General features: G+C 40.2%; 1 protein-coding gene across 2 annotated transcripts in view; it reads left to right on the top strand.

Annotated features, from left to right (window-relative positions):
- The window catches only part of ugp2b (UDP-glucose pyrophosphorylase 2b), a 47903-nt gene extending 35255 nt beyond the window's left edge, over positions 1 to 12648 (top strand). For both annotated transcript variants that reach the window (XM_080450274.1, XM_080450273.1), the window contains 5 exons: positions 1512 to 1809; positions 3002 to 3199; positions 7500 to 7742; positions 8730 to 8834; positions 9211 to 12648. In XM_080450274.1, the coding sequence (XP_080306400.1) occupies positions 1512 to 1809; positions 3002 to 3199; positions 7500 to 7742; positions 8730 to 8834; positions 9211 to 9318 (952 nt within the window). In that variant the 3' untranslated portion in view covers positions 9319 to 12648. The remainder of the gene's footprint in view (positions 1 to 1511; positions 1810 to 3001; positions 3200 to 7499; positions 7743 to 8729; positions 8835 to 9210) is intronic.
- Positions 12649 to 14185: the final 1537 nt, after the last annotated feature.

Here is a 14185-nt window from a genome sequence, read left to right as displayed (position 1 = left end):
GGCATTAACAATCATCAGCTTAACCCAGTCGTTAAATTCTGGTCGAGTCTGACTCTTCTAGTTGCAAAGAATAATTCAAGCTGCAGTGATGAAAGCATGTTCTTTCTGCTTTAGATATTCCTGGTGGTAACTTTGATCTATTTCCCAGTAGATCAAATTTAGGAGATTCATCTAAGTAGTAATTTTAAGCTCATGTTATGTGATTGGAATGATTTAATTGTAATTAAAGAATGGTTTCTTTAGACTAATGAGGTTTAATCTCTTCAAGTTCTGAGTAATCAGAAACACAATCAGATTTGAGTACATGACCGTTAGAATAACTTATTTTGCCAGATACAACCACAAGAATAATTTCTACAACTTTGGAGAAGAGACGTCTTTAGACTCTTTACTAATGCTTCCTTAAAGGGACACTATCATGCTGCTGACGTGCATTTCACTTAATAGTTGTCTTAGTCTAGGAACAATTTCTACTTCTATTTTCTGTTGTCAAGATCATTATTTTGCCATAAACACAGCAAACAAGGACAATGTCACAGCCGCCAATAGTAGCAGCTACAACCAGGATGCAATGGTTGTAGTTTTCACATTCAAGTAAACTTTTCAGCACAACTTGGGCAGCATTTCAGAGACGCACAGAAGAATGCTCAGCAGTGTTTTGGCTGCAAACATCCTATAATAGACATAAGGAGAGAATGTTGAAAATCGTGATAGTTTATGGTGCAAAATGTCTTTCTCGAAGATAATCCTCCACTCATGAGGCTTTTACACTTACTTTCACCTGCTCTCCCTCCTCATCTTCCAACGGCCAAATCAGAGCTTGCTCCTGTTCTCTCCTGAGAAGAGTTTTGTTAAGTTGACCTGACGTGGATCCCTCTCAGGAGCTCTTTGATCAGGTTTCTCACTTGTACTCAGCAATGACGGCTTTCACTGTCTTTCCTTTTTCTAGGCCATTTGCCTTGCCTCCCTTCGTTCATGGAAAAACAAAAAAAATATATATATTTTTTTTTCTTGATGTGGTTGGCCTTTGAAGTGCAGATCTGAAATCTAAACAGACAAGGTTTCGGCACAGGAGGGGTGGGCGTTTTGCGAGAAAAAGGTTTCCACGGCGTAGATGAGACATGAAGCAAACATCCACTGAGATTAGAAATGCAGTATTCTCCTTGTGCTTTTATCCATTTATGTGTGCAGTCACGCATTCAGAGCTCCCTAGTGAGTGACAGATCCAAATTAGTTTATTTCTCTCTTTTTTGCAATGCTCTTCTTGAGAATTCCATAATATGGACAAAAGCAAATTGCAGTGCTGCAGTATATAGAATTAGCGATTAATCATAATTTTCACCTGCACCCCATTTGCTTCCTTTTTTCCCTTTACGTCTTTTATTGTTACTATTATTATTGGGGTTAGCGTGTTATTATTATTACTCTTGATAACCCTCTGACATTCCCTCTCCCTCTTTCTCTCTATCTTACTCCCTCCTCTTGCCCTCCCTCCCTCCCCCTGCTTTCAGGTACCCACGCATCAACAAGGAGTCCCTCCTGCCGGTGGCCACAGACATGGGCATGACGGGTCAGAACGCAGACGTGTGGTACCCGCCTGGTCACGGAGATATCTACGCCAGTTTCTACAACTCTGGCCTGCTGGATCAGCTCATAGCCCAGGGCAAGGAGTACATCTTTGTGTCTAACATCGACAACCTGGGAGCCACCGTGGACCTCAACATCTTGCACCAACTTGTCAGCCAGCCCAATGGCAAGCGCTGCGAGTTCATCATGGAGGTGACGGACAAAACGCGAGCCGACGTTAAGGTATGCAGTAGGTACTGGCTGATGAGGTATTTATGGAACCTATACTAATTCCAATGTTAGATTAGTTAAGATGTGATAAAGGCAGCACTGTTGCTGCTGGAATGTTGAATCGTTGATATCAAAATCATATTTTTGCATCAAAGCTGTGTGCAGCGACTTCTTTCTATTCAAAAATGAGAAATTACCAATATATTTGCTGTTAAACAAAAAACCTACTACTGGAATTAATAATACACTTGGACCCTGCATACATCCTGCAAATACATAATAATAGTACAGAGTACATATAGACAAAAGCACTAGGGAAAAACACAGATATCGGTGTTTAAACAGCGATTAAATGGCCATGTACTCATATCACTCCACAAATAGGAATGGTCTCAGGCCAATATGTAGGGTTCCCGCGGATCCTTGAAAAGTCTTAAAATGTCTTGAATTTAGTTTCTGCAATTCAAGGCCTAAAAATGTCTTAAAATGTCTGGAATTGTATAAGTGGGGGTATTAAATGTAATCTTGGGCAGAATTAATAAACGTGTCGCAAACAGACTATTGCTTTTCACTCCGTTGATGTCGGCAGATAATATGGTACGTAAGCCCATATGACAAACAATGTAATATGATGATTCCAGAGTGTACATTTCGCTTCGGTAGGTAGTGGTACGCCTTGTGTGGAATATAGCCTACACACAGCCAGCCAATAACACATTTGCCACTGTTTTAGACAGAGACATTGCCAAATGAATGTCACCCCTTTGTTTCTCTGCATGTTGCGTTGAAAGACAGTTCCACTTTGGCAGTGGGTGGGAGTGTGCGTGCGATGAACATACACACTTTTGTCAGATTATAGAACTAGACCTGCTCCCTCGCCTCGCCATCTGAAAAGTCCTTAATGCAGCAAGCAGTTAACCAAAGTCGTCCATATAAATCCATATGAAAGGTTTGGCATCAATATCGAGATATAACATTTTGTCCATATCTTCAGCCCTAACGGTCGGTTCTTTTGCCGAGGTAATGGTATTATTTTTTCTTTTTAGAGGTATTAAAAAGGTCTTAAAAGGCATTAAATGTGTACTTTAGAAGTGTGCAGATACCTTAAACTGACCTAAGATCAGATCCCCCCAAACAGGTAATCGGACCACCAACCACTTGTAAAAACAATTGACTATACTCAAACGTTTGGGTCTTTCTCCAGGGTGGAACGCTGATCCAGTATGAAGGTAAACTGCGGCTGTTGGAGATTGCCCAGGTGCCGAAGGCTCACGTGGACGAGTTCAAATCCGTCACCAAGTTTAAGATCTTCAACACCAACAACCTGTGGATCTCTCTAAATGCCATCAAGAGGCTGCAGGAACAGAATGCCATGGATATGGAGATTATAGTTAACCCTAAGGTAGGACACGCACACGCGCACACACACACACACACACACACACACACACACACACACACACACACACACACACACACACACACACACACACACACACACACACACACACACACACACACACACACACACACACACACTAATGAAGGCTTGCTACCTCTACTACCGGGAGTCATGAATCATATATTGTGAATAATCACACTAGTCACACTATTGGATGTTACATGCTAAAAGCTCTGGTTACTAAGGGGGTCCCATCGATGTGCAATCCGAGCAGAGAGAAGCAGCAACCAGTTTAATGACCACCTGTCTATTGGCTGAAGGCACACACACTCAGTGTAATCAATCAATAGTCAATAATCAATATTTGCATCTCAATATTGTCTCATTTCTGCTAGATGACAGTAACACAAAGGATGGAGAGAGAGAGAGAGAGAGAGAGAGAGAGAGAGAGAGAGAGAAAGAGAAAGAGAGAGAGAGATAGTAGTAGAGTAGAGTAGAGTAGATAACTTCATAGTATTTATTCATGTGCAGTCTTTTTTTTTTTTTTTAAACGTTTTGTTTATTCGTTTTTGTTTTTTTTGCATACTCACAAGTAATACAGTAATTACTGAAGCAAATAAACAGAGTATCTACAAAGGGTCAAAATAATTAAGTTACAGGATAGAGAAATCTCAAGTATGAAAAAAGATAAATTGAATAGGATATAAACAGCAAAACAAGACAACAACAAAACCAACATACATAAAGGAAAACAACAACAGACAACAAAGCAAATACAAATACACAACTTAAAATCTCCAATAACACGTATATATAAAGGAAAAAGTCCATGGTCTATCAACATAAACACAGGTATGTTCATTGAAAGCAATGTACATGTCAGTGAGGTGTCAGGCAGGTATACACCAAGGGTTTATCACAACAGATTGGCTACTGCCATATATACAGGTTACAGACTCAATCAGGTTCCGTTGGGGGTTCAAGTGCAAGATTATCAACGTGCGATAGAAAAGGTTGCCATGTCTTATAGAATTTTGAGATCGAGCCACGCAATGTGTACTTAATTTTTTCTAATTTTAAGAAGTACAGTATGTCACAAATCCAGCGGGAATGGGAGGGTGGGTATGTTTTCTTCCAATGGGTCAAAATAAGGCGTCTCGCCAATAGAGTCACAAAAGCAACAAAGTCTGATTTATATTTAGGTAGAGAAATGGTCTCAGGGAGAACACCAAAGAGGGAAATAATAGGGGATGGATCTATGGGCAACTGTAAAACATCCGAAATAGTGTCAAATATAGATGACCAATAAGGATGTAAGGAAGGACAAGTCCAAAACATATGAAAAAGATTTGCTGGGGCCTGGTGGCATCTATCGCACGTTGGGTCAACATCATTATAAATCCTGGCTAACCTGACCTTGGTCCAGTACACTCTGTGAAAGAATTTACACTGTATTACTCCGTGTTTCGCACATATTGATGAAGTATGAACACGACTCATAATGGCTTCCCAGGTTGCGTCAGGAATATCCTCTTCCAAATCCTCGGCCCAAAGAGTTTTATATGCAGTGGTTGATGGTAAATGGAGATCAAATAATGTGGTATAAAGCAAGGATATCTTTCCCTTAAGGGTAACAGGAGCTGATGCTATAAGTGTGTCTACGGGTGAATTAGGTGGAATAGTCGGGAAGATAGTAAATTTTCTACGAACAAAGTCACGGGCTTGCAAATACCGGAAAAAGTGGGTTCTGGGCAGATTATACTTTGTAGAAATCTGTTGAAAAGAAGCAAAAGTGCCACCCTCAAACAAATCTCTGACTGACTTAATGCCATGATCATACCAGATTTTAAATGCGCGATCTTGTAAGGAGGAAGGAAATAAAGGATTCGCACACAGAGGGGTTATTAATGGGAATAATTGAATACCAAAATGGCGTTTAAACTGAGTCCAAATCTTAAGGGTTGACTTAACTAAGACATTGTGGGAGAATTTAGATATTGACGCAATCGTGGGAGCACATACTAAGGCGGTCAGGGATGCGGGAGTACAGGAAGAAGATTCCATAAGCCACCATTCGGGGGACGAATTCAAGTCATAGTCTTGTAGCCAATACAGTATAATTTGAAAATTGGCGGCCCAGTAATAAAATAAAAAATTAGGCAGTGCCATTCCACCAAGTTGTTTAGGTTTCTCTAAGATGGTCTTGCGCAGCCTTGGCATTTTTTTATTCCAGATAAAATCAGAAATAATGCCATCCAATTTTTTAAAGAAAGATTTTGCAATAAAGGTTGGTATACATTGAAAAAGATACAGAAATTTAGGAAGTATATTCATTTTAACGGAATTTATGCGGCCTGCGAGTGACAACGGGAGAAGGGACCAACGTTCAAGATCTTGTTTGGTACGGATTAAAAGCGGGGAGAAGTTATGCTCAAAAAGTTTAGCAAATTTGTCTTTAACGGTTACCCCCAAATAGGAGAAACCGTTTCGAGAGACTTTGAAAGGCAATGTTTCTAATGAATAATCACGGGCAGCATCATTTATCGGAAAGAGCTCACTTTTATCAAAGTTCAGTTTATAGCCTGAAATTTCACCAAATGAATCAAGAATTGAGAGGGCATAATGCAGGGAGATGGCTGGGTCAGAGATATATAAAAGCAGATCATCTGCATACAATGAGACCTTGTGTTCGACACCGCCTCTGACAACACCACTCAAGTGCGGGCTCCGTCTTAACGCCATGGCGAGCGGTTCAATAGCGAGTGCGAACAGTTGAGGAGAAAGGGGGCACCCCTGTCTTGTACCTCTGAAAAGGGGGAAGTATTCGGAGTAATTGTTATTGGTACGAACAGAGGACATTGGAGACGAGTATAATAGCCTAATCCACTTAAGAAATTTTCTGCCAAATCCAAATCTGTCTAATGTCTCAAATAGGAAGGCCCATTCAACCCGATCAAATGCCTTCTCGGCATCCAGCGAGATAAGTACTTCCGGGAGTTGAGAAGATGAGGGATTATAGATAACATTGAAAAGTCGCCTAATATTAAAAAATGAATGTCTATTTTTAATAAATTCATGTGCAGTCTTCATTACAAATCTACATTTTAGGCTTTGCTCCCATGTAGAGCAACTTAGATATGTATGTAACCCCAAAGCTTCAAACAAAGGCTGCGTTGGGTTCAAAGTCACACTCCTGTGAACAAACTACTCCTATAGAACTTGTTCCGATGTCTTAATGACAACAAAGCCCTGCACTTAAGTGTGCACAGTGCTATGAATCAAACCGTTGTTGGCAATGAAGTTATACAGTACACTTAGTCCTGGTAGCTCAGTGCTTAATGTGCTCACCTTTAAATCGCAAGGTTCTGGGTTCGATCCTGGGCACTGTCAACTCAGCGTATGATTAGCTCGGCATGGGTAATCCAGCAATGCATCTCCCCGGGTTCTTGCACATTATAAAGGGGATAGACGCTATACCACATATAGGCTCTAATGCAGCCTGACAGCGCGCTGCAGGTTCGAGTCCAGTTCCCAACGACCTTTGCTGTGTGTCTCTCCCCATCTCTCTCCCTCTTTCCTGTCCATCTTCACTAAAAAACTATCAATAAAGGCAGAAAAGCCAAAAAGAAAAAGAAAGGGGGGGATAGACGCTCTTGTTGTTCAGTTGATGCTGACAATAAGCCACTCCGACCTACTGTAACTGTACTAACTTAAAGTACACAGCCATCATAGTAAGCTACTGAGCTGATTAAATGGCAAAAGATACTTGCCACTGAAGCATATGAATGAATGAATGAATATTGTATTTCCATGTCCGGACAATTTCTTGACCCATCCCACATTGGATTATCAGACACATCAATTACAAAAAAACAAAAAAAATAACATAACCATTCCAGTTCAATGCCCTGCCAGCAACTCATAATACAACCTGATTTTGAACAAGACACATCTATATAGACCTGCATATAGAATATATAAAGTTAATACAAATAAAGTTCATCTATAATGTGTGGACCTTTTTAAACTATATTTCTCTCTCCAATCCGTCACCTAATCATATTTAGGTGGCTATTTTTACCTTTGTTTACTTTATTTAACCTTAAGGCTGACATAATCAACATTGATTACTTCACAATAACTTTTCTACCCCAGACACAGCACAAGATGGAGGTATTTTCCTGTCGAATTTCCTGGCGTTTTCTCTTGACTCATAAGCCAGCTACCTAAACAGAAGTGCTGCCACTGCCTTCGTGAATACGTGTTGTAATTTTGTCCTATATTCTGCCACTAACACTAGACGCTGGACGGAGGTCTGAACGTGATCCAGCTGGAGACTGCGGTGGGCGCGGCCATCAAGTCCTTCGACAACGCCATGGGCATCAACGTGCCGCGCAGCCGCTTCCTTCCTGTCAAGACCACCTCTGACCTGCTACTGGTCATGTCCAACCTGTACAGCCTGGACGCAGGTTCTCTCACCATGAGCTGCAAGAGAGAGTTCCCCACCACGCCCCACGTCAAACTGGGGAGCTCCTTTACACAGGTACTGTACATTGGTCCACATTTCTGTTACAGTATACTCTTGTCTATACTAGTGGCTAGTGCTACTACGACTTTTTTGATCGATTGAATGCTTTATTAGACAGAAATGTAAACAGCACGAGGTACAGTCAGACATTTAGGCTAAAAGGATAACACAAAAAAAGTCCAGGGGACTTGTTTCCATTGTGGTCCTATTAGTGGTCCTACTGTTAAATCAACATGAAGATTTCGTTGTGTAGTAATACTTCTACTGCTGTACCACTGATGTACAGTAAGCACTACTGCAACTACTACTACTGCAACTGCAACTATAGTTTTAATTTGAAGTACAATTAGCTTGACATGAAAAAGAGTCTAAAAGCCCCACTAGCAGAAACTAGAGGCCACGCTGCCACTTACATATAAGTACTGTATATTCACTGAAGGATTAACACATATTGTAAATGACAGCAAAAGCTTTAAAGTCAAATAAAATAAAGTACTATGATTAAAAAGCTACTAAGTGCCTTTAGAACAGAAAACAAGTGGAAATTGAGGGAAAGAAAAGAGGAAAGGTCATGAAGTCAATCAAATGTTAATCCTCTGGGAACTAGCGCTCAGCTGGTTTCATGACAATTCGCTCTATGAAATATTATGTGTGCAAGTGGCAATTTTGGCCTAAGGGTGATGCTAGAGGCAAGGCCACGGCGTCACCTAAATCAGTGGTGACCTTTGGGGAGCATGAAGGTGCACAGCAAATTCCATTGTGCATTTATTGTTTGATAACAAAGTGTTAGACAGAGCAACACTGTCATCCTTAGGGTTAGGGTTATTATTTTTTCATTTCATTTTTATAAATATAACTTCAATCATAATGGATTGGCATTGTAAAAACAGCATGTACTGTAGCTGTTCAGCAGTTTCCCCATACATTTTTGTATTGTATTAGTAAACATGTTAAACATGCAGTCATTGATAAATCTGTCTGTTCTGTTCCTTCTGTCTGTAGGTCCAGGAGTACCTGACAAGGTTTGAGAGCATCCCTGACATGCTGGAGCTAGACCACCTTACGGTGTCTGGAGACGTCACCTTTGGCAAACACGTTTCACTGAAGGTCAGTATACTAACATGGAAAATGTAACCACCACACACAGTAGCTGTTCAAATTCATTCATTCGTATGTGTATAGTACAGCCATAGCCTGGAGAAATATTTTCTGATCTAAATCTGGCTGGACCCCTCCAGGCTAGTGCAGCCAACACAAAATGCCCAAATAATTGGCTAAAACCGGAGTTACACAGATGTAGAGGCAGGGACTTCTGTGATAATTAGGTGAAGTTTTATTCACTACCTTGGTAAATAAAAATGATATGGTACCTGCAAATTATTGTCTCGCCAATGAAGAAAATAGGTCAGTACAAATCATTAGGTTTTGTATGCAGCTAACAAAGCAAGCCTAAACCTATGGTGTGTGGTCTTGTGCTTCACAGGGAACAGTAATCATCATAGCTAACCATGGGGACCGGATCGATATTCCTGCTGGCTCCATGCTAGAAAATAAAATTGTATCTGGCAACCTCCGCATCTTGGACCACTGAGGCCTTCTCCCTTTCCTCCCTTCAGCCTACAACCTTCACACTCCCACATCGTGTGACCAAGACGCCTTCATCCCAGTCATGTGACTTAGTATAGACTTGCAATTATGTGACTCCAGACCTTGCGTTTACTGTACTGTACCTAGAGACTGATGACAGCAGTGAATGAAGGCTGTAATTGCATATGCAGTGCTGTGATGAGTCACAACTCCAAGGCTATTTAAATAATGAAAGGACATAACCGTTACCTTTCTGGTCCAGCTATTTCAGCTGGCAGATTTTGTCACACTGGGAGACAAACTGGAACCCGACGTTTTATGGAACGCATTGAAGACAATGAGAGCTGGGTGAACAAGCGTATGAATAAACAGTATCTTTGAATGATTGCAACCTTTGTAAAATAATCATTTCAGGAATATAAAAGATTGTTTTATGTTGTCTGGCACACAATATAATTTTATTGAGGTATCTAAAGAGCACATAGTATGTTTCAGGAAGTATGGACTGGCCAGGTAGAAACTTAATCTGTGCTCTTTAGATACCTCAAATAAAATGAAATAGTGTACACAAACAAGAGCACAGAAACCAAAGTGTGATATGATATTCTTTATTTTCATGAATGATTATCTGACAACGGTCACAATCCTTAAGAATATTGTTTATTCATACACTTGTCCACCCGAGTCTCATTGAATTCAGTGAATTCCATTGAACTGCCTGCTCCAGTTTTTGCCTGCCAGTGCATCTATAGCGCATGCTATGGTGTAGAACGTATCTTTAGTTGCCTTCTTTTCATAGCCTTGCACAACTCTAGGAAGTAGTCATATACGTGTGCCTTCCATCTGGTTGGCAGGAGTTGGTTTTTATGATTGTCTTCTTGGCCAGACTGACAGGCCAGTAGGTGAAGATGTTTCACTCCCGTGAGTCTGTCTGTCTGTCTGTCTGTGTTTGAGCAGCTAATATTGGGCACCACTGGACCGATCGGCATGAAACTTTGCACTCTCACTCCCAGTAGGCCAAGGAAGAACCTCCACCCCAAACGTTTCAAGTTGGCCTCATGGTAGCACTATAAACAGACCGTTACACGTTTTGGCCTATAACTCTTGAACCGTAGGCCATACAATCAACCCCCCCTCACCCGATTACTTGGATCATGATGAAACCATATACGCAAGCCTGACAAAATCTTTCACCATTTTGCGTGTTCTTCAAAACACACTTTTTTCTACTACTCCTACAAATTGTAGGAAAATCATATTCCATTCAGATTGGTTAGGATTTGCTTCAAAGTTTGCGGGAGTGGCCCATTTAGCAAGAAATACCACAAATAATGAGTGCAGTGCCCCAAAGATGTATCACACATTGAGGGGCCTCTAAACAACACAGAGACAAATGTGATTTCACTTAGTGGGCACCATAGATGCTAGAAAAGTCACTATTTGCACCAAATGATGTACAAATGGTCTTGTGAGTCATGTGACAATGCCTGTCAATGTAATTGACTTTAAAGATTTGAGTCCAGGACTGACACAGCCCTAGGTAGGCCACTCAGCCTGGTGAAGACCTGTGCAAGTAGCTAAATTTTCTAGTTGGACTTGAGTTTTGTTTGCATAAGTCGCCCTCTAGAGGCTACTCTGTTATTGGCACTCAGATTAGGATAGCACTTTCTGGTCACGCTGCAATGAGTTTAAAATAATCAAAATCAGAGCTGTTTGTCAATACCAATAATGGAAAGAACAGGCTTGTGCCCTTGGGAAGAATGTTCTCATCAAGTTAACTTCAGGGTGAACGTTCTCTCGAGTTCATGAGACCAGAGAAAGCATCTTTCTAATTTGAGACAGACTTTTAAACATTAAAAGAACATGATCAGCAATTTTGAAAGATACAGAGATTTCTCATTTAGCTTGGCCAGAAGTTGCAAAACCCGATCAAACTCCTTCCACCAGCACAGCGCCATAAACTACCAAACCACAGTCCATGCACTGGTTTGTATTGATGTCTCGACTAATTAATTTCCTTGCCTTTAAATGGTCATAACCATATTGTTGACACAATCACAGCACTGTAGACAAACCATATTGTTGACACAATCACAGCCCTGTAGAAAAGAAAAGATGTGGGTTGGGCAGTATGATTAAGTACTGTGCATGTTCTGGACCACACCAAACACTAAGCGTTAAGTGGAGCATTTCATTATAATGGCAGAGTGACAAACAAAGGAAAAGATTGGAATGTTATCACACCTCTCCCTCTCTGACAAAATCCAAGGCAATGGTTAAAGGTGTTCATAGTTGAGCAATGTGGGTGTGTTTTCAGCCCAAGTTTGGTTTGCCATTAGGACCAGCCTGTGGTGGACAGATTTGCAGATAGTGACATATATACATAATATGCTATACAGCAGTACAAGTATATACAGAACAGCACGTACAGACAGACACAGACAGACAGACAGACAGTCTCAGTTTCACACTAGCTTGAAACAGGAGGAGAGGGGGTGAATATGTTACACTCTTTAATGACGCCAGTTATTTCAAACTAGGGAAAGCATAACTTCACCACTCTGCACAGTGTTAGACTTTATCCTAGATCTCCCCCAATTGAGCAAATAAGCAGTAAGGACTTCTCTTAGGGCTACATCTGTATGTGACAGAACAATGACATTTCATATACCACATACAGTAGATATACAGTAGATTCAGCCAGAAAATACTAATATAGCATCCATGAAATGGATCTCTCCTTCATTCTGGGTATTTTTCTTAAAATATGCCCATATGAAAACACATCTACTGTAAGTAATCATGATGTAGAATTAAATCTTCGAAAGTGACAGCATTTCTTTGTACAACAATGGACCCGCTAGTTACCTTGAAAGAATATCACAATGCTCTTTTTCATCTGTAGTCTTTTTATCTGGATAGTTTTGTTTTTAATTAACGTGTCAGTGTTTTTAATGTTACATTATTTCGCTATGCCTCCACCAGAAACCTTACACTCAGTGTCAATCCATCCCTCTGTCTCCTCTCCAATCATTTATCGCTCTCTATCTCCTTGTGGTTCCCTCTGTCAGTCAACACAGTACAGTAGCTCTAAGAGCTGATACAGTATTTTATCTTCAAGTGTTGATTATACTGTACACAAATATACACTTTAGAAGAGAGTAGGCACATGCTATCTGTGTTGTCAGTGTGCAGGCACAGTGAGATGGGTTTTGACATGTTGGACACCAGAAGCCCGAAAGCAATAAAGTATTGTTCTGTGACAGCGAACTGGTCTCATCTCAGCCCAGTTCTGTCCCCCCAGAGCTGAATAAAGTGCAATATGGAACACCTGCATTGTGTCAACTTGTGTTAATGTTCAGAATCATTTCAACATAAAATACGACCAAAGTGATAAGAATGAAATGCCTGGATTACCAACCCAGTATTTTACCTGTTACTATGAGCCAGATTATGGCTCATAACTACAGGCAAGAATTGTCACTTCCAGAAAATAACAGATTTTCTGCAAGTGACTCAGATATTATGAAATAAAGGACATTGTTGTGAGTTGTGAGTTATAGATAAGATAAGGTAGCCTACATTATGAGAAATATTACAGAACAATCTCAAATAAGCCAGACTTGAAGATCTAAGGACAATAAAAGTAAATACACTTATTTCTTTATAGAATAATAAATGGAGTGTGGTACAACATTTCTTTCAAAGACATTGAGTTGAATGGAATTGGAATGAATGGAAGTTTTTATTTTATTTCAAATATATTTCTGTACATGATGGCAAGCATTAGTAAACATACTCCAATTAGATTAGACTAGAATATCTGTGCAGGAAACAATAGAATTACGACAATAGCACACATAAATCTTACTAAACAGAGCATTGTTCAAAGATTGTTCATTAATCTTCCTCAATATCTTTCATAATCAGTTTCATCCCAGCAAGAAAGAGAAGCTCTTTCAGCATTTCATAATTTTGCAAGGAAAAGGAAGAGGCACACTATTGTATTGACAGTTGGAATGAAGATTCAAACAAACTGTTGGTAGGCACCCCACCCGAACAAAGGTCCTGACTGTCACAGTATAGAGAGAGACACACAGGTCACACGCACGCGCACGCACGCACGCGCACGCACACACACACACACACACACACACACACACACACACACACACACACACACTCAGTTCACAGAGAAGAGCAAGATTAGGTTGTTGTGCCACTGAAGTGCCACTATGATTAAACATTAATATTAGAGAATTGTAACAACAATATGGCTGAAGCATGGTTGCTTGTATGCAGTTGTTTACTGCATGACCCAATAACAAGAAACATTAATAAGGAAGAGGTGCTTAACAGTAATCTTTAGAAATAGGAATGGGATTTAGGGACATGATTCCATTGAGGCACACAGTACACACAATACCACTTTTATATTGGGATAAATCAATTTGATACACCTTCAGTCGCTACTACTGCGTCACCTTGCTAAACTAATGTCCTAAGTCATTTTTGAGGAAATTTATATTTTTGCCTAAGTCAGCTCCTCATGACTGGCCACCTCTGGTAAAATCGCCCATCTCCTAATTGAAAAGGATCATGCTGTTCCCTCCCCTTTTAGTACAATGGCCTAACTCCCTAGTGTGACTAAGGCAAAATAGGCATTTTTTGGGGCCTAAGTCACATGGTTTTGTGACTTAGGCCAAATTATTTAATGATTTAGGCCATTTTGGGGGATTTTTTTTGGCCCAAGTCAGATTTAATCCTATTTAAACATATTTAAATCTCTTATGTTACATAACTGACAGACAGTGTTATTTTTATTTTAATAGACATCATTTTTTATAAACGTTTTGGGTGAAATTATTAAG

The sequence above is a fragment of the Gymnoscopelus braueri genome (genome assembly GCF_963280865.1).
Source record: "Gymnoscopelus braueri genome assembly, chromosome: 14".
NCBI classification, from domain to species: Eukaryota; Metazoa; Chordata; class Actinopteri; order Myctophiformes; family Myctophidae; genus Gymnoscopelus; species Gymnoscopelus braueri.
This window is presented reverse-complemented; position numbering and strand designations above follow the sequence as displayed.